Below are 20,852 nucleotides of genomic sequence, written 5' to 3' on the forward strand. Positions count from 1 at the left end.
ATCATATCTAACGGTCTTATCTGAATTTTAATGGCCCAATTAATCCATGTTATTTAACAATGTAGGATGATAGTTACATCAATGTTATACTAATATTTATAAATATATAAATTTTGCAGATTGTGAACATATATTAATTTCAACTATAAAATATCTTTTATGTATCTCAATTGCATTATTCAGATAATTGATACTTTCCCAATAACTTTAAACTGTTCAGAATGATTTTTTTTTTTTTGGTACAATTTACTAATTATATTACTACTAAACTAATCAGTAGTTTATATTTATAACAATAAATTAGAATTTCATACTATATTTTGGTATATTTATAATATAATATACATTATACAATCTATTTTATTACTTATAAATTTATGTAAAAAATTGATGATTTCTATTATTTAATCTAATAATAATAATAACAATAATATAGCATTATACAATTTATTTTATTACTTATAAATTTATGTAAAAAATTGATGATTTCCATAATTTATAATAATAAAAAAAAACAAAAAAATTAAAAAGAAAAAAAAAGTTTGAGCTCGAGCTCGACTTGTTGCCACCCCTATTCATTAGTACTCTTTTCACAAAAAAAAAAAAAAAGAAAAGAAAAGGACTATACCTAACAAATAATTTTTATATTATGAATTTGAAATTCCACTAAATATATTATAATATATCTTATTTTGTGTTAACCTGGATTTATTTACTACATTATTTGTATTTAAGTATAGAACAAATTACATCAATAGTTCCTTTTACAAAATTACAAGTACGCCCTTATTCAACAGCAAAGTTTTACACAAACACTTCCTTAGCACAGTACACAGCACCCGTATAATTGTATTTTTATTAAAAAAAAAAATGAGGTATTCATTTAACAATTACTCCTTTCTTTTTCCAATAATTGAAGTATATTTGACGGAGTAGTTCCCCGAGTAAGAAAACGAAGCACCCACCGCGGATGACAGTTGTTAAGCTTGACGACCTCTTAACTTACCCCATCAACTTCTCTCTATATCTCCCCTATTGTTTTTCCATCAACTTGTATGTAAAATTGATCAAGTCTACCAACGCTGGTCGCAAGACATTTAACAACAAGTCATGTGGAGGTCCACATGATAAATAATTCCATTGACTTCACCAAAGTAAACTTCAATCCGTCCAATCATGCTTCAAAAAAACAACAATATCTATACATGCTATACATAGCAGTTGGGGATTGTGAGAGTTCAAAGTTCAAACATTCTAACACTGCCTTATATATATATACGCGCACATATTATGGTGTTCAAGTCGTGATCATTTTCTTAACTCTTTGAGCTACAAAATTCAGATATGGAGAAGAAAACTTCTAGCCACCCCTTTTGGTGTCTTTTTGTTTACTTTGTATACTTGAGTAGAATGGCAGCGGCGCAGATTGTCCCTGTAAGAGTTGGGGTGGTGCTGGACATGGATGATTATGAAGGTGGGAGCGCGACATTGAGCTGCATATCCATGGCGCTTTCGGACTTCTATGCCACACATGATCATTATAGGACTAGGCTGGTTCTCACCAACCGGGACTCCAAGGGAGACGTCGTTGGCGCAGCTGCAGCAGGTACTTAGCCTTCACACACAAAAGACAACAAGAAAAGTAAATAAGATGTCCTTTACGCAATTCACTTATTCAACTCACACTGAAGTGTTTACTTTGTCAAATGTTGTGAATATGTAGGATTAATACCTTTTTGTGTGCATTCAGGTTTCATTCAGCAAGATCATTTCAATGTTTTCTTTCAACCCCCCCTTCCCCCACCCCAGTAGGACCTACCTAAGCTGTAACTTGTTCTATAAGTCATACTTTTCAATAGTTGTATCAAGCATGCTGGAAATCAGCTCCAAGGAAATCTCTATTTCAGTAAAAAAAATTCAAATGGAGAACACTACACTACATATTCCACAAGAACACACCTGAATGTGGCAATCAACTGAATTCTTTCTTGCACATGAATTCCAGCTCTGGACCTTCTGAAGAATGTTGAAGTGCAAGCCATCATAGGTCCCGAGTTCTCAGTACAGGCTAACTTCCTTATTGCTCTTGGACACAAAGCTCATGTTCCCGTCGTTACTTTCTCCGCCACAAGTCCTTCTCTTTCATCGACGCGGAGTCCATACTTCGTTCGGGCTACTCTAAATGATTCGTCACAAGTAGACGCCATAGGCGCAATTGTTAAAGCCTTTGGATGGCAAGAAGCTGTGCTAATCTATGAGGATAATGAATTTGGGGAAGGGATTATACCATATTTGACTGATGCCTTGGAACAGGTAAATGCTCGTGTCCCTTATAGAAGTGTCATTTCACCATTAGCAACAGATGATCAAATTGTTGCAGAGCTTTACAAGCTGATGACAATGCAAACTAGAGTTTTCATCGTCCACATGATGAGCCCTCTCGCTTCTCTCCTTTTCACCAAAGCAAAACAACTAGGAATGATGAGTCAAGATTATGCATGGATAATAACAGATGGCATCACAAATGAGTTAAGCTCAATGGATCCTTCTGTCATAGAGTCCATGCTAGGAGTAATAGGAGTAAGACCTTATATTCCCAAGACAAAAGAGCTTGATAACTTTGCAATTAGATATAAGAGAACAGTTCAGAGGAATAATCCAAAATCTCCAGATTTGGACATTTTTAAGCTGTGGGCTTATGACTCGGCCATTGCACTAGCCATGGCAGCAGAGAAAGCAAGACTAAGAAATCCTAAATATCGAGACGCAAACATTTCTAGAAATTCTACAGACCTTGAAGCCTTTGGAGTATCAGATGCTGGACCAAGGCTCATTCAGGCTTTAACAAGTACGCCGTTTCAAGGCCTCGCTGGGGACTTCCAATTAGTTGATGGCCAACTACAAGCTCCTCCTTTTGAAATAGTAAACATGGTTGGTCCTGGAGCTCGAGTCATAGGATATTGGACAAAAGAGAGCGGAATTGTCAGAGAACTAAACTTAACAAGTGCAGACAAAAACAAGTATTCCACTTCCAAATCCAACCTTGGGTCCATTATCTGGCCAGGCGATGCATTATCTTCACCCAAGGGTTGGGTGATTCCAACAAACGGAAAGAAATTGAGAGTAGGAGTACCTATAAAGGAAGGTTTCACTGAGTTCGTACGTGTCACTTGGAATTCGGACAATTCTACAGAAGTTGAAGGATACTGCATAGATGTTTTTGATGCAGTGATGGCTACACTACCATATGGTGTGCCATATGAATACGTTCCGTTCGCAGCACCTGACCACAAGATGGCTGGAGACTACAATGCTTTCGCCTATCAAGTATACCTCGGCGTAAGTATTTCCTCTTTGTCATGAGATGTAAAAGACTAAATTGTTCTTATCAATAGAGCAAGATCCCCATGGTTCTACAGCTAACCTCTTTCCTGATCAATATTGAACAGAATTTTGATGCTGTATCTGGCGATGTGACCATTGTAGGAAATAGATCACAGTACGTCGATTTCACTCTGCCTTACACAGAATCCGGTGTTTCAATGGTGGTGCCGATCAAAGATGATAAGAGCAAAAATGCATGGGTATTTGTGAAGCCACTGACTTGGGAACTTTGGTTGACAAGCTTTTGCTCATTTGTTTTCATTGGGATTTTGATTTGGATTCTTGAACATCGAATAAATGAAGATTTCAGGGGGCCCGTTTGGTATCAAGTAGGCATGATATTCTGGTTTGCCTTCTCAACCATGGTCTTCGCTCACAGTAAGCTAGATATCATCTTTTCAAACTACATTCCTTTTAGCCACTGCAGCATTTTGAACAAATTTGAGACTCTTGTTCTGTTTTTTGCAGAGGAGAAGGTGGTCAGCAACTTGGCGAGGTTTGTGCTAATCATATGGTTCTTGGTAGTACTTATACTAACCCAAAGCTATACTGCCAGTCTTGCTTCCATGTTAACTGTCCAGAAGCTGCAGCCAACTGTTAATGACGTAAATGTGCTTATTAGAAACAAGGAATATGTAGGCTACATGCGAGGATCATTCATTTTTGGACTTCTGAAGAAGATGAATTTTGATGAGTCACGACTAGTGGAGTACAAATCACCTGAGGAACTGGATGAACTTCTCACCAAAGGCAGTGGAAATGGTGGCATAGCTGCCGCTTTTCATGAGATCCCATATATAAACCTGTTCCTGAGCAAGTACTGTTCAAAATACATGATGGTCGAACCTATACATAAGGCAGACGGTTTTGGCTTTGTATGTGGTCCTCTTCCCTCCCTCTGTTGCAATATTTCTATCCATAAAAAGGCTTTCATTTTCTCCAACCATTTTTGTTCTAAACTCTCTTTTTCTACTTTGCAGGTCTTCCCAATAGGTTCTCCTCTAGTAACTGATGTTTCAAGAGCGATTCTAAATGTAACTGAGGGTCAAACGATTGTGGAGATTGAGAGGAAGTGGTTGGGGGATTATAAGACCAAGTGTCCAGACACTAACACCTTGCTTTCACCAAAAAGTCTTGGGCTAGCAAGCTTCTGGGGCCTCTTCTTACTAGTAGGAATAGCTGGAATTGCAGCCCTCATAATCTATGTGGTTAGATTCCTGGGTGAAAATTGGAACATCATAGACGACGAATCCTCAATATGGAGCAAATTAGTGGAGTTGCTAACAGAGTTCGACAACAAAGATCTCAGATCTCATACATTCAAGCACATCAGAACGCCAGAGAGAGATGATGCCTATGGTAGTTCAATGCATTCACCCCACAACAACTACGAGCAAAGTCCATCAAATTATTTACTGGCCTCTCCACATACTAACGGCCCACCAAGTCCTGTTCTTTCAAGCCCCTCAGAGCAGACCACAAATTTTCAAGGAGGTCAAAGGAGTTCAGCAGATAATGCAACGAGAAATCAACAAGGCGAATCAGCACAGATAATAAACCAGGAGATTGAACTGGCTAATCCAAATGAAAAAGAGCAAACAACACAACATTGACACATCAGAATCATAACTGAGATAGGCAGGTTAGTGTTTACTTCAGCTATGACTTCTGCTACAAGTGTGGAGGTGCTATTGTAATTTGCAAATCTAATTCTTCGGCAGAGCCCAATACTAGTTTCTCTTACTTCATTGTATTTATTTCACCTAGGATTTTAGAAAGATCTCAGAGAAAGTTACTGGCTCTAAATTTTTTCCTTCATTGCCTACTGTAAATTCTCTTATGTTTCCTTTCCTGTTACATCCTTCCACTATAATGATGACTATGTTAGAAAAGTCTTCTCAAGTACCACTATAATAGTCTTATACTTTGTGAAGATATCCATATAACTCATCACTCATGAAGAGCTCCCCTAATAATTACACAAGAATTGACAATGAACAAATTTCAATCAATTTCACTAATAAAGTAATACAGCATCGCCCTCAAATTTGTGATCCTTTATGTAAAAATGACCTCGTTTCTTCCACTTCTCCATTAATAAATCATTTAAAAGATGAATTTTTAATATGGGCTTCTCAATGATCAAAGAAAGATTATATCATAAGGAAATAAAAGTAGACCAACCAATGGAAACAAGAAAGCAATCAAAACTCTAACCACATGAAGTCAAACGAAAACAAATCAAGATCTTAATTGTTGGACGCTAACAAGCTGGCACTGACTATGAAAAGGAATAAAAGACACTTAAAAAGAACTTGAATATTCCATTCAAACGTTTATATTTTGATTGCAGAAGGGGGGGTGTTAGAGGGGCGCTTGGTCTTTTGGGTCCTTCTTGGGTTGCTCTGATTGGTGTAATTTCAAATTTCTTGTCGTTAATTCAAGGTCAAAGTCATTTTTTACAAGAACTTGCATCTCATTATTATACTCTGCACTCAACATGGAATCATCGTCGTCATCGTCGTCGTCATCGTTATCTCCTCTTTCAGCATGCTCAACACTTGACAATGCTGTAGGATGGCGGCTGGTTAAGTACTTCAACTACTCAATAAATTATACGCTTTATAACTAATTTTGTTTAAATATCCGAGAGATTATTTTTGGTCCTTTACCTTTCACGAAGTTTTCTTTCAGTATATTAATAGACTACTCAATTTGCTCTAAGCAATCTATATATTTTGGTAAATGGTCTACTATTATATTTCAACGTTGTGTATCTCACTTCCAGATGTGACAGGTCAGTCCTGCAATATATAAACACGATAGATGCTCAAACAATGATTACGATCTCTCTCCAAGCATTTGTTTGCATGCACTATGGAGAAGAAATATTCCAGTCATTTCATCTTTCAGCTCTTGTTTTTCTTTCTGTACATCAAGATTTTAACATTGGAAATGGCTGCTGCTCGGACTCAGCCTGTCCCGATAAGAGTTGGCTTAGTTCTAGACATGAATGATTATATTGGAGACATGGGATCGAACTGCATTTCAATGGCCCTCTCGGACTTCTACGCCACGAATGCTCATTACAAGACTAGGCTGCAAATCCACAGCAGAGACTCCAATGGTGACGCTGTTGGGGCAGCTGCTGCAGGTATTCTCTCTCTCTATCTCTCTAGACTTCCAAAAAAGATTGCCAGGCCAGTAACGTGACAATGAACTGATTAATTTTCTTGAACATGAAATGCAGTCCTGGACCTATTGAAGAATGTTGAAGTGCAAGCCATCTTAGGTCCCCTGACCTCTGTTCAAGCAAACTTCATGATAAATCTTGGAGACAAAGCTCAAGTTCCTGTAATCACGTTTTCAGCCACAAGTCCTTCTCTGTCATCACTGAGAAGCCCGTATTTCATCCGTGCCACTCTGAATGACTCTTCCCAAGTGGAAGCCATAAGTGCAGTAATTCAAGCCTTTGGATGGAGAGAAGTTGTGCCCATCTATGTGGATAATGAGTTTGGAGAAGGGATCATACCATTTCTGACGGATGCGTTGGAACAGGTGAATGCCCGTGTACCTTATAGAAGTGCCATTCCGTCACTAGCAACAGATGATCAAATTGTTGCAGAGCTTTACAAGCTGATGACAATGCAAACAAGAGTTTTCATTGTGCACATGCTGACCAATCTTGGTTCTCGACTCTTTAAGAAAGCAAAACAGCTAGGAATGATGAGTGAAGACTATGCATGGATCATAACTGATGGAATCGCAAATGAATTATATTCAATGGATCCTTTGGTCGTAGAGTCCATGCTGGGAGTAATAGGTGTGAAACCACATATTTCAAGAACAAAAGAGTTTGATAGTTTCACAGTTCGATACAAGAAAAGGCTTCACCAGAACACACCAACAGCTATTAGTCCAGACTTGAACATTTTTGGACTATGGGCTTATGACTCGGCCATTGCACTAGCCATAGCGGCAGAGAAAGCAAGACTAACCAATGCTAGCTATCAGAGGACAGTTATTTCTACAAATTCCACAGACCTTGAAGCCTTTGGAGTCTCCAGAACTGGACTGAAGCTTATTCAGGTTTTATCAAGTACTTCTTTCAGAGGCCTGGCTGGAAAGTTTCTGTTAGTTGATGGCCAGCTCCAATCGCCTCCTTATGAGATTGTAAACGTGGTAGGTCCTGGAGCCCGAGTGATAGGATACTGGACAAAAGAGAATGGAATTTCCAAGAAACTAAATATTAGAAATTCAAATGCAGCCATGAAATCCAGGTCCAATTTTGGATCTATCATATGGCCAGGTGATAAGACATCTCCACCAAAGGGTTGGGTTATTCCCACAAACGGGAAGAAAATGCGAATAGGAGTGCCTATAAATGATTGTTTTACCGAGTTTGTTCATGTCACTTGGAATCTTGACAACTCAATAGAAGTGGAAGGATACTGCATTGATGTTTTTGATGCAGTTATGGCAGCACTACCATATACTGTACCCTATGAATACATTCCATTTGCAACACCTGAGCACAAGTATGCTGGTACCAATAACGATTTGGCCTATCAAGTATACCTTGGAGTAAGTATAGTTCTCTCTGCTTCTCTTTTGGACAACAAAAAAGAATTACATTGACTACAGTCAAATAGCTAACCTTCTCTGATTGCAATACAGAACTATGATGCCGTAGCTGGAGATGTAACTATTATAGCAAACAGGTCCCAGTTTGTTGACTTCACTCTGCCTTTTATAGCATCTGGCGTTTTGATGGTTGTACCAGTAAAAGACTACAAGAGCAAAAATGCATGGGTTTTTCTGAAGCCACTAACTTGGGAGCTTTGGTTGACAAGCTTTTGCTCCTTTGTTTTCATTGGGTTCTTGATTTGGATTCTTGAACATCGAATAAACGAAGACTTCAGGGGCCCTCCTGGACCTCAGTTGGGTGTGATATTGTGGTTTGCCTTCTCAATCATGGTCTTCGCTCACAGTAAGTTAACTGACATCCTCTAAAAAGCAAATCTTTCAAGTTTTGCATTAACAACTATTAGAAGGCTAGATTGTGGGGAAATTGCTGAAATCCTAACATAATTTATGTAAACCATATATCGATAATAAGCAGGGGGGCTCATTTTCCATGCTAACCTTTGAGCATTGGTTTCTTGTAGAAGAGAAGGTGGTCAGCAACTTGGCTAGGTTTGTGTTGGTGATATGGTTCTTGGTGGTTCTTATACTTACCCAAAGCTACACCGCAAGTCTTGCATCCATGTTAACAGTTCAGCAGCTGCAGCCGACGCTCACAGATGTTAATGAGCTTATTAGAAACAAGGAATATGTGGGGTACCAGGAGGGATCATTTGTTTATGGTCTTCTAAAGAGATTGAACTTTGATGAGTCCAGACTACTGCCATATAACTCTCCGGAACAATGGGATGAACTTTTCTCCAAAGGAACTGGAAATGGTGGTATAGCTGCTGCTTTCGAAGAGATTCCATATATTAACGTTTTTCTCGCCAAATACTGCTCAAAGTACACCACCGTTGGTCCTACATACAAGACTGACGGTTTTGCATTCGTATGTATTTCTATACCCAAAAGAATGTTATTTACATATTTCCATTTTAATTTTTCACTTAATCTTTGTGTTCACAGGTCTTCCCAATAGGTTCTCCTCTAGTACCTGATGTTTCAAGAGCAATCTTGAACATAACTGAAGGTGAAAAAATGGTGGAGATTGAGAAGAAATGGTTTGGGAATAATGCTAAATGCACAAACTCTGTAAACCTGCTTTCATCTGAAAGTCTCGGGCTGGACAGCTTCTGGGGGCTCTTTATGATAGTAGGAATAACTGCAGTTTCAGCCTTAATGATACATGTGATCAGGTTCTTGCACGATCATTGGCATGTGATAGTAGATTCTAGTCCTGATTCCACAATTTCGAGCAAGATAAAAGAGCTACTGCAGAGGTTTGACAATAGGGATCTGAGTGCTCATACTTTCAGGAAAGATAGAAATGGTGGAGATGGTGAGGCTGTGGAGAGGGCAATGGAATCCCATGAAAATATCCAACACCGTCCATCAAGTTTCTCAGGGGCCTCACCTCTAACTGATGGCCCGGCAAGTGCCGTTTTCTCTGATTATTCAGAGCAGAACATAAGTTTTAGAAGAGAACAGGGGAGTTCAGTGGGAACTGTAATCAGAAATTCACAAGGGGAAGCGTCTCAGGTGACAGCAGAAAGTTGAGCCTGTTAGTGGAAAGCACTACAAGAAAAGATACCGATCGAATCAGTAATATTTCCTTTATATGCAATTTAGTCCCCTGTCATCTTGCAAGAGGGATTCTTGTAATCGAACTTTTATGTGAAGTTGTAATTCCTTATCATCAAAACCTACTTGGATTTATACATTTTAGCTTTTGCAATTGAAAGAAATAGATATTTAAATGCAGAACACCAACAATTAGAGGGTTATTGGGAATGCTATGCTGATCTAAAGATATTTAACATTAATCAGAAACATTAGCACTGTACATTGATGTCAAAACTTTCCTAGCTTACTCCTTTTTCTGTACAAGATGCTATATTTACAGCTGCTACTCTGGTAAATATTGTTGCAGACATTGTCTTAAATTTTGTAAAGTTACAGGTTTTGATACAAATGAGTCCATACCATTAGCAAAACAGTCATCAGCACTCTCCGACAATGCATTTGCTGTCATCTGCGGAAATATCAACTGAATTTGTTAGGGGCTACTTGAGTAAGTACAAGGAACTACAGATTGGCCTTGGATATTAGACTTCTGTTTGAATAGTATGTAAGGCAATGTGGAGTGCTTCTTAATAAGGGAAAAGGGCAGAGACCAATAGTGGATAAACAAAATAACACTTTATAACTTACCGCTATGATAGGGATCCTCTTTCCTGGCTTTTTTTGTTGTGAATTTGGTGAAGAATTTTCAGGTGGTAATTGCAGCTCGATCCCTGCCTTCACTGCATCGTCCCAACTACCAGTTTCCTCAAAGGATCGGATCAATCTTGTAGCTTGAAGACCATCCATCACTGGCATGCATACATCCTGTGAATATTCCCCCCCTTTCAGTCTCTTACAAACCAACAATATGTATAAATAAAAATAAGAAGCATAAAATCATGTTGGATCTTTCACTTCTTAGCTTAATTTAGCATGAAGAGCAGATATATAAATGGCCATGCAATGATATTCTCCTTGACTCAATATGATCATATGGTAAGACTGATGCTATAAGATATCATCTGAACCTACATTATTTGGGCCCCTCGGCTGACCAACAATGAATTGTCAATCATTAGTAGAAAAGAGTGTCTTTTTCCAATCATTATTTTCTTTGTATTAGAATTCTAAGTGGATGATGACATGACATCAGCTTAATTGAACTAGCTTAGAAACAAGTATTAATTCTGATGCTTCTATTTCTAGCTTACCATTAGAATGAGATCATAGCTTTGGCGTTGAACTGCCCGGAGAGCTTCTGCTCCATTATTTACAACATCAACATTGTGGCCCAACTGCTTCATCAACGACTTTGTCACTGTAACAATAATCTTGTTATCTTCCACAAGAAGTATCTTAGGTTTCAGCTCAGCTGTTGGAATTTCAGCATTGTTGCTGGAAGAGCACTCAGAAGCTCGATCTCTTTCTTCATGTGTTTGATACCTTTCTTGGGAAACGCTCGTCTCTGAAGTTTTATTTGTGTTCTCACTTACTCTTGAGGAACTGGTGGAGTGTGCATAAGGATGAAAATGATTATTCATATCAGAATGACCCAGTTCATTTTTCTCAGCTGAACATGAGTTGTTCGAAAGCAAGCTGTGGGTCTGTGAAACTTCAAGATCAGATGATGCCTCCATTGGACCAGCTGCTGAATATGCATCTTCTTCCAAACTGGTCTCTTTATATGTAATCCTACTAGAGGGAGATGAAGAGTCCTCTAACAAGCCATTAAGTCTCTGTGAGGCATTAAATCCATAAGTAATTGGAGAGAGCTTTGGGATCCTTCCAGACCTTTGAGAAGCCAAAGTGTGTGGTTGGAACAGAAAAATGCCTGAATGTAAATCATCATCATTTCCATCATTTGGGAAATCTTGGTTCTCGGTATGTGAGAGTTCATCAGAGTCATCTGAACTATCAGAGATCAGTGAAACTTTGTAAGGTAGTATAAACGTGAAAGTAGACCCATAATGCTCTTTGCTGGAAACAGTAAGATAACCACCCATGAGCTCGACCTGTTCATCAGTCAAAAATGTTGAGAACGTAAGAACCTCAGGGTAAGCATTAAACAGTTATATCGCATTGCTGACTGCCGACAAATCACTATTTCATATTGTTTCATAAATTACAAAGAGGCAAACTAAGAGTTGGCTGCTACTGCATAACATATAGTCTCATCATTCGCTATAAGAAAGATCAAACTTCTTCAACGAGAGAAACTTGACAGATACTTCTTGTGTGTGTATGAGAGAGCTTACCAGTTGCTTACAGATTGCAAGGCCTAGTCCTGTTCCACCATACTTTCTAGCAGTATCTGCTCCCACTTGCATGTATTTCTTAAATAGAGTGGGCATAGCATGTTCTGTTATATGAAGGTTCAAAGGGTAATTATCATATCAGTTTTCCTTTGAACAAACATTGGAATTTGCAACAAATGTAACATGTCAGTTTAAGGACAGGCAAAGAGAACAAAAAATGACAAATACCAGGTATTCCAATCCCTGTGTCGTAGACATCACAGCGAATCCACACTACTGGTTCCTCTGCATCGGGATGGCTCACTTTGTCTTCTTCCATCTCAGACATCAACAATTCTTTCCCCATGGTTGCAGAATCAGTTGTTTGATCTGAAGACATTTTCTGAGAATCTTGTTTGGTTAGACTGTGAGGCTCTGGAACCACATAAATCTTTATTCCGACCTTGCCTTCATGAGTAAACTTGATGGCATTGCTGTTAAAAATTGAAAGGTTGATTATCTTTACACATTATCCAACTGATGTGTAATGAAAATATTTTAATAAATAACCAGAACTCAACTTATAAGGAAATGAGTTTCATAATGAATAATTAAATCCACTCCATCACTAGGTATATTGTGTAATTTGTCGTCATCAGCTCTCTCAAATTCAATAAGCGACAGAAAGCTTGCAGAATAAATGAAATCGAATCTCATTTCTGCCAAACCTTTCAATTTTAGGTATCAAGAAAGGTGAGCTTTAATTACCTGACTAGGTTTGTGAGAATCTGGCGAATCCTTAGGACATCACCAATAACCTGAAAAATTGAAGAATTTCCATTAAAGGACCTCAATCTGCAAGTTAATACGACACTCCATTCCCAGTGAACTACTAAATAAGAGAACTTCTGGATTATTGATCAAGAACATAACATCATGTCCTTTACCTCCACAGGAACATCATCGGCTACATGTCCTTCTAAGGTTAGTAGTTTCTGTAATGATGCTGCTGCTGTCTGGAGTACGTGCTTCACTACCTCTCTTGGTCTAAATTTTGTAGCTTCCAATTTCATAACTCCTAAGAAAGGTGATAATTATTCCATCAGATTTAGATGCACATATGTATATATTCTCCATAGCACAAACCGATGAATTGTGTCAAAATTATCAACACACGTCAAATTAGATGAGGAAACACCAACAAGAACTTGCCACGAACAGATTTAACATCCCACCTGACTCCACCTTGGAAAGATCAAGGATATCATTTATTAATTGAAGAACCAAATCGCCTGAAGACAACATTACATTCAAGAGCTGCCGCTGTTCTTTGTCGAGTTTAGTGTGGGAGAGAATCTCAGCCATGCTTACAACTCCAGATAGAGGAGATCTTATCTCATGAGACATGGTAGCCAGCATTTGTTTTGCTCGCATTGATTCCTCTGCAAGAATTATATCAAGTACAAATGAGTTACCATATTTTTTCTATGGTGATTCCAGCCATTACAGCTATGACTAGGATCACCTGTGATATGAATTGTTTTGTTGAGTTCTGTCTCCTTGGCTTTTTGTACAGCCATCTCTTCTCTAAGCTTTGCCATCTTTTCTCTTTTCCTCACCTGTCATATAATCAGGAACCTAAAAGTTAGCAGAATAAACCAGTACAAGAGAGGGGACAGTAAGGTTATTCGTTATAGATGGGAAAACTTAATAGAGAAAAATTTACTGCAAAAAAGTGAATGAGGAAATATGATCTTTGTAATTCATCAATGGTTTCATTATGAAGCTTACTACCTTCAACATTCAGCAAAGGAAAATGTAAAAACACAAGAACTCAATTTACCTGATCAGTTACTTCCATTCCCATATAGTTTACGCCAATTGTCTCTCCTGTCTTGCTGAAAACAGGCTCAACATAAATTAAGAAGATTTTTGTACCAAACAGCTCTGTTTCAAATGTGATTTCCCTCTTTGCAGGTAATCCTCTTTCCAGAACTTCTCTTTTGAAGTCTTGAGATTCCTTTACACCAGCACCCTTGAAGATCTCTACATCCGTTTTGCCTATGATATCCTGTAAAATCAGTTATGCTGAGGAATTATTATAGCAGGTAATTCGATAAAGTAATCAAACTTGCATAAGCTACATGGTTTATGACTAAAACATCAACTGCTCTTCAGAAGAAGCATCGGTGCAAGTTACTGCAAATAGTTAAACTATCTAATGAAGTTACTCCAAATAGTTAAAACAGCAATTAACAAACAATGACAAAATAAACCCTCAGTACTAATTTACCTCCTCGCGCAAACTTGGGAAATGATTAAAGATGAATCTGTAGCGCAGTTCTTTGTCCTGAAAAATATAGAGCACTTGGTAAATCACTATGCAGAGAACCAGTACCTTTTAATGTAAAACCAGAAGTACCATTTTGTTAATTTATGAAACAAAATGAATTCCTAAGCCTTGATGTTACTCTCCTGTCCAGCAAACTTAATATCTAAAGGTTTTAATCAACAAAATTACAATGTTGGAAGTTTGACGCAAAAGGCTAAAGAGGTAAATATAAAGATAAAATTATACTGTAAGCCCTCCAATTTTGTCAGGACCGTTTTCAGTTCATCGCATAAATATCAGGTAGAAATTTCAATCATCGATCTGAATGATTCTAAAATCATCATAACTTCAGTATACCTGGTGACCGATGACAACTGGTGCATTTTGCAGGACAAAATGTAAGAAATTATCTGCTCTCATCAAAACCTGCGATAATTCTTCTACAGGAGAGGATTGCCTTTCCAGATTTTCGATACTTTCCTGCAATTTCCCCAATAATATCTGCTCTCGCTGTAGACTTGCCTCTAAAAGTTTCTCTAGATTCATAGACCGTTGCTTCCAGTATATAACGCTGTCATATTCAGCATCTATTTCTATTTTTTCATCTCGGAAGATAACATCATTCTTTCTTCGAGGAGCATCTTGATATAAATACTTCAGATGTTCATCAAGAACAGAAATCGGACGCTTATCACCACCATATCCATCTTTTTCGAACCGATGTTCTTCCAATATCTCCAACTTCTTGAGTTCAACTTCTTCTTGTTGCTTGCTAAGATTTTCGAGCTCCTCCCTGAGAAGTCGCACCGCATTAGCCTGCCTATATTCCCAATTCTTTATCAAGTTTGCCAGTTGCCAGTTACCCTTGTCACTGTAATTTGTAAGCTCCATAAGACGCTTAAAATCGACTATATTGGACTCCTTGTTGATTGTTACCTCCTCCAACATATCTTGATCTGCTCCAGGCCTTTCAATATTAAATTGCCTCCCAGCCTCATTTATGTTTTCCGGCCACATTGAAGATAGGACAATGTCCATATCTTCTGATTGATCAATCTCAATCTCACAACCCATTTCTAGTCCGGTTGTTTAATTCTTTCACAGACAGCCCTTTGCAGAACCGTAATACCAATTCAATGAAACCAAGCAATTAGACATTGACATCTGCACCTCAGTTTAGACTTTTGCATGCTTATGGGGCGCCGTTGATGCCCAAATGCTGCCGGAGTTTTTCCGATGAGTGAAGTCTGAAGAAAAATGGCAGTAGACCATCAATTTAAAACCATAAACAGGAAATGGGCCAAATATATGAGCAGCGTATAAACAATGAGTCCAGTGCTGTAAAGAGCAAAAGTAGCGGAATTATTTTCCAGCTAGAGTTGCAGATTTTAGGAAAAACAAGTTGAATACATTATTTTACAACCCTCCAAGAAAAGAGAAAGGAAATATCCAACTAGAACGGATCACTAAGAAAAAGTGCAAGGATGCAACCTGGAAACACCTGAAAACATCATAACAAATAGTAATTTCTTTTGGTTCATCCCAATTCGTTATTTAGCAGGGGAAGAAGCAAAAGACTCACAGTAAACATTCATGGATTCCATTACTAAAGAACAGAGGAACCAGAATCACATATGATCAAAAAACTTACCACTAACTCAGCATACAACACTGCTCTTCTACTGATTAACATTCAATTTCAACGTAGTTACAGTTGAAAATGTCAACAAAAACTCGACCTCTCAGAGCATACATACACGGAAGTTCTTTTCATCCGGGGCAATACAAGACAGAGGTCCATTGACAGAATCCAAGGAGCACTAACAATCCAAAAGGTGAGAAAACAGGAATTGCCAATCCAAATTAGGATAACAACCCCCAAAAAGCTGACCTTGGTTGAATCCAAGAATTCCTGACAGCTACTCTCTGTGATGCAAGAATAACAAAAGGGTCGAGTCCATTCACGGCCTTAAACCTTTTCACTGTAGATCTGAAAGAATCTCTTTGGATTTCTCAGTCAAAGAAAAAAATAATAGCAGGCCAAGGTTTGAGAGCGCATAGAAAATGCAGCGAGAGGAGTAGACGAGGTGGGTCGATGAGAGAGTGCATGTGCTGCTGATGAATAAAGAAAACAAATAATAAAGGGAAAACCCAAGAAAAAAATGTGAGGGATCAAGAAGAAACCATGTGCGTTTGAGGTGAAAAATATTGCCAACAGAAAATGGTTGCTTCGCTTTCTTTTATAGTACTGATCATAAATTATCACAAGTCCTCTCTCTCTCTCTCTCTCTCTCTCTCTCTCTCGAGCTGTGCTCAGAACGTGTATACTGTGTGTAGTGTGTGTGTGTGTGTGTTTCCTGGTTGGATGCATGGTATTGCTGAAAACTTCACTGCCTGCTCAAATGTCAAAATTTATCCAACTTTTTTAATCCCCACCTGCGAAACCTATGCATACACGTACACAAAACAACAATTAAGAAATACACGTCGTAGAGAACAGTGTGTGTATGTATACACGTACACAAAACAACAATTAAGAAATACACGTACGTAGACACCAGTGTGTGTGTGTGAGAGAGAGAGACAGAGAGAGAGAATTTTCTAATGGAGAAAGGAGGATCCGCTGCCCGCCGGTTACGAGGTGACGTACATCGGCGGCGCGTTCAGCTACATACGGAGTTGGAGAGTTGTAATGCAATACGCCATAATCAATCAAAAACCGGAAATGGCAATGATTATTGCTTTTAGTTTTACCCAATACTGGGAAGGAATCTAGTGCAAGATTTCTATACTTTTATAATAAAATAATAAAAAACAAATCGAAAAAAGTTAATCGTAATCGTAATCGTAATTTTAAGCTTAATGATGTAATTAGTTCAATATAATTAACGCGATTTTGGATTAATTAAAGAAATGCCCTTTCCGTCGCGGCCACGTGGACTGTTTTATTGGTTACAAACATTGGCTGACATCTCTAAAATAAAATAACACACAAATTTATATATATACTTAAAATTTTAATTACATGACACACCAGAGTACTTCAGTTAATTTCATATGAAAACTTTGCACCAGACATCATCGTATTTATTGAAAAGGTTGATTACATCGACTTTTTTTTTTTAATTTGGTATAATTATATATAAAATTTTTCATAGTTCAAAAAATTATATCTGATATTTTTATTTTTTATTTTCGTTTAACAAATAGATCTTTTTATTGGTCAAAATTTACTGATTTGTTGCAGTTTAGCAAATTCGATAACGTCAAACGGATAAATCTATTTATTAGATGAAAACAGACGTCAGAAATACTAAATGTAATTTTTCAAACTACTTACATGTAATTATATCAAATTTAAAAAGAAAAAAAAAAGCAGCGTAATTATCCCTTGTTGAAACGGTATATGTACATTATTTAATTTTTTATATTATTAAGGAGTAAAATACGTTTTGCCCCTAAACTATTCATCATGTAATAATTATCCCCTAAAATATATTAAAAATAATATAATTATTCAAAACATAAGGAATATTTTTATCCAATCAAAAAGTAAATATTACATTTATTATTTAAAAAAATAAATTTTATATTACGAATAATTCATTAGAAACTATATTATACCCTATTTTTAATATGGGAATGCATTGACTAAGAACGAATTATAAAATATGTGAATTATGAGTGGGTCTGAGCTTTTATAGTTCCAAGATGTCACAGCTCCCATAATTCTTCCTTGGCATAAAAAAATAAATAGATTTTATATTTCCTTAATTTATAAAAAATAAATAAATAAAGGAGGAAATAACAGAAAGAACAGAAAGGTATGTTGGACATGTTATTTTTGTTGGGTCACAATTTTAATTCATAGGTGAAAGCTCTGATTTTGATGTGTCATTGATTAAATGCAAGTTGGTGGATTTCTCAACAGTCCTGACACCCTCACCACATTTATTTCTTTTTGCTTTTCCCTAAATAGTTTTTTTTTTTTTTCCTTTAATAAGTGTCAAATGATCATAAGACTTTGTCTGAAATAGAATTATTGATGATTACACGAAATTATATGAGACTTATAATTTTGTCTGAAAATACATCGTGCAAAAAAGAATAAATATTAATGTTTATAAGTCATTTAAAATTTTCATTTGTCATCAATGTAAGAAATATAACAACATCATTAGTCTGTCGAGAATATAATCTTCTTTCTATAAAGAGTGTCAAATGACATGTTATAAAAGTTTGTCCAATTGTTGCAAGAAGACTGGGGGACTGGTTCAACTTGTGGTGTAATTTAAGGATCTAAATACCATAATCTACACAAAGTCTTGTTTTTCTGAAAAATTGATCATTATGTTTGGTTTCGATTTTGGGCCATCTCACCGAAGCAATGTTTGGCATTTAATATTTTGTCAATTTTTGGCTCATTTTTAGGTATTTTGTAATAGTGAGTGGGGGACAAAACTGAAATTTTTCTCTCTTCATTTATAAATAAATTATATACATTTATATATATATATATAAATATATATAGAAGAGACATGATTTGACAATAAACAGTACTTTTTGTCTCATCACTACCCAACATCAAATATACCATACTTATTTTATATTATCTCCAAAAATAAATCCAAACATATCACTATATCTAACTTATTTTTATTTATCGTTGTTTTTCTCTCTCTATCTCCACAAAATACCCAAAAACAAAACCAAACATTATGGATGCTTCTCAAGATTGATTGTCGTGTTTGATTTCCCATTTGGGACAACTATATCAGGTAGTTTTGTCGAACGTATTTTATTTAAACTACTTGAATTATAATAAATACCATAAAAGTGTGCGTATATATATAAACACATTAGAATGAATCAAAATTTAATATCTAATGATTTTAGAATTTTAATATTTGGACCACATAAACTATGCATCCTCATCAGCTCAAATAATGGGGTCAAGGTTAGATAGTATTTTAAAGTCAAATTGTGTAAAATTAAGTTGGGGCACATGTCAAGTTGAGCGGACACATTAGTGCTCACCCTCTCTAATTATGGATGCCAACTATAACTTAATCCACTCATCCAAAGTGCTCAACAATTAATTTTTTGACTAATTAATTTCCCAAACTGAAACTTAATTTAAGCTGATTAATCACTTTTGAGGTCATACTCAAATTAAAACAGCTGATCTCTAAAGTGCTCAAACATGTAAGCCAGCCATGATTCACTCCATCACTGCATAATCATAAACTCATGGACACCATTGCACCAACCCTCATCATCTCCCCATTTCTGGGGAGCATAATGCTTTTTTTTTTAAATTAGCCGTCACAGCAAGTCGTTCCTATATATATATAATAAGTATTTTTTTACATTTGAAAGTATATTAAAAATAAAAATAAAATATATAAATCAGTAAATTATATTTAAAAAAAAGGAAACAAAAGAAAATTAACTTAAGATTGCCTAATTAGGGGTATTATCGTCATACTGAAAATTGGTGTTGTGGTCTCATTAACTGTCACTTGTGAATATATATGACCCCTTTTTTGGTATTAGTATAAGCCGTTGTGGCACGACATCCCTATGGCACGAAATCAACAAATCACATTTCAAAAAAAATAAAATAAAAATATAATCGACGCAACAAAAGAATTTAAAAATTGACTTAATTAATCTGCCGAATTACATGTAGAAATAAATAATGGTAGCAGCTATACATAATATAATACCCCAACATGCCTTTTCTTTTTTTCCCCCAAAGAAAATTCCATGATGAAGTAATAATTATATAATACTATATATATATATATATATATATATATATATACTCCTGGCTTCTGAGTCATATAAGATATTTTAACGGTGATGAGAGTGTAATGTGTCTTAATAGTCAACCATACAATAAATATTACTTATTCAACTACAAAATGCGGTTAAATTAATGAATAAATTATTGAATAATGTCTCAATTTAGTGATTAAAATTGAGTTCCGTAGCTCTTCCTATAATATATTTAGATCATGCAAGCATTTATCTTACTGATGTTGCTTGGTCGAGCAAATCATTCATTAATTTATAATGTTTGATTTTTTTTATTTCGTATGGATAATTTAATACATATATAATAATCTTTTTTTTTTCTTTTGCACGGGAATGTTACAAAATGGAAAAGTGACACCTTATAAGTTCATTAAAGATGATCATGTCTGCACCATTTGTGCGGTTGATGATCCCTATAACTGTTTTACTGTTGTAAAATATTATATCATAACAAATTAAAAATCAACACATAAATCAAAACAGAATTTGAACCCGACAACGTTTTAATTCCAATAGTCATGCAACAACAATTGATGGTACAATACCTAAGTAGAGTCATGTCATGATATGATACAAATCCCAATTATGGTGTATTGGGCCCTCAAATTGCAACTCCAAAATAAGCGAAACATGAAAACACAACACCCCCAAACCCCGGAACCTGAATTATATTTGGATGTGACATTTCTTTTCAATAAATATTTTATACCCCTGACACTAACATGTATATATAATATTATTTAAAGTAATAAAAAAGAAAAGGGCCAAAACTCTATTAATTTGACAGCAAAACAAGGTAAAAAAAAAATACATGATAATGGACAACACCACTC

At 36.3% G+C, this 20,852-nt stretch overlaps 3 protein-coding genes across 8 annotated transcripts; 2 read left to right on the forward strand and 1 right to left on the reverse strand.

Moving 5' to 3' along the window:
- Nucleotides 1,329–6,295, forward strand: LOC105164904 (glutamate receptor 2.1-like). Of its 5 annotated transcripts, XM_020694851.1 has the most exons (5): nucleotides 1,329–1,606; nucleotides 2,006–3,339; nucleotides 3,450–3,762; nucleotides 3,853–4,259; nucleotides 4,365–5,256. In XM_020694851.1, exons 1-5 carry the CDS (start codon nucleotides 1,345–1,347, stop codon nucleotides 4,995–4,997), a joined length of 2,949 nt encoding a protein of 982 aa, XP_020550510.1. In that variant the 5' UTR covers nucleotides 1,329–1,344; the 3' UTR covers nucleotides 4,998–5,256. The 5 variants fall into 5 exon arrangements, with proteins under 5 accessions (XP_020550510.1, XP_020550507.1, XP_020550509.1 ...); XM_020694848.1 differs by adding an exon at nucleotides 6,182–6,295 and having other exon boundaries at nucleotides 3,450–5,026; XM_020694850.1 differs by having other exon boundaries at nucleotides 3,450–4,259.
- On the forward strand, nucleotides 6,228–9,689 carry LOC105164905 (glutamate receptor 2.7-like). The gene is made up of 5 exons (XM_011083726.2): nucleotides 6,228–6,538; nucleotides 6,635–7,968; nucleotides 8,062–8,374; nucleotides 8,553–8,959; nucleotides 9,037–9,689. The coding sequence occupies exons 1-5, from the start codon at nucleotides 6,262–6,264 to the stop codon at nucleotides 9,625–9,627; spliced, it is 2,922 nt and encodes a 973-aa protein (XP_011082028.2). The 5' UTR covers nucleotides 6,228–6,261; the 3' UTR covers nucleotides 9,628–9,689.
- LOC105164906 (histidine kinase 5-like) lies at nucleotides 9,943–16,567 on the reverse strand. 2 transcript variants are annotated; one of them, XM_011083729.2, is made up of 13 exons: nucleotides 16,091–16,567; nucleotides 14,557–15,446; nucleotides 14,161–14,217; nucleotides 13,711–13,938; nucleotides 13,393–13,486; nucleotides 13,103–13,309; nucleotides 12,815–12,945; nucleotides 12,636–12,685; nucleotides 12,117–12,361; nucleotides 11,889–11,992; nucleotides 10,845–11,645; nucleotides 10,282–10,458; nucleotides 9,943–10,102 (listed from the first exon to the last, which is right to left on the reverse strand). In XM_011083729.2, the coding sequence occupies exons 2-13, from the start codon at nucleotides 15,271–15,273 to the stop codon at nucleotides 9,977–9,979; spliced, it is 2,937 nt and encodes a 978-aa protein (XP_011082031.1). In that variant the 5' UTR covers nucleotides 15,274–15,446; nucleotides 16,091–16,567; the 3' UTR covers nucleotides 9,943–9,976. The 2 variants fall into 2 exon arrangements, with proteins under 2 accessions (XP_011082031.1, XP_011082029.1); XM_011083727.2 differs by having other exon boundaries at nucleotides 15,851–16,567.

This window comes from Sesamum indicum, linkage group LG6 (assembly GCF_000512975.1).
Source record: "Sesamum indicum cultivar Zhongzhi No. 13 linkage group LG6, S_indicum_v1.0, whole genome shotgun sequence".
Lineage (NCBI taxonomy): Eukaryota > Viridiplantae > Streptophyta > Magnoliopsida > Lamiales > Pedaliaceae > Sesamum > Sesamum indicum.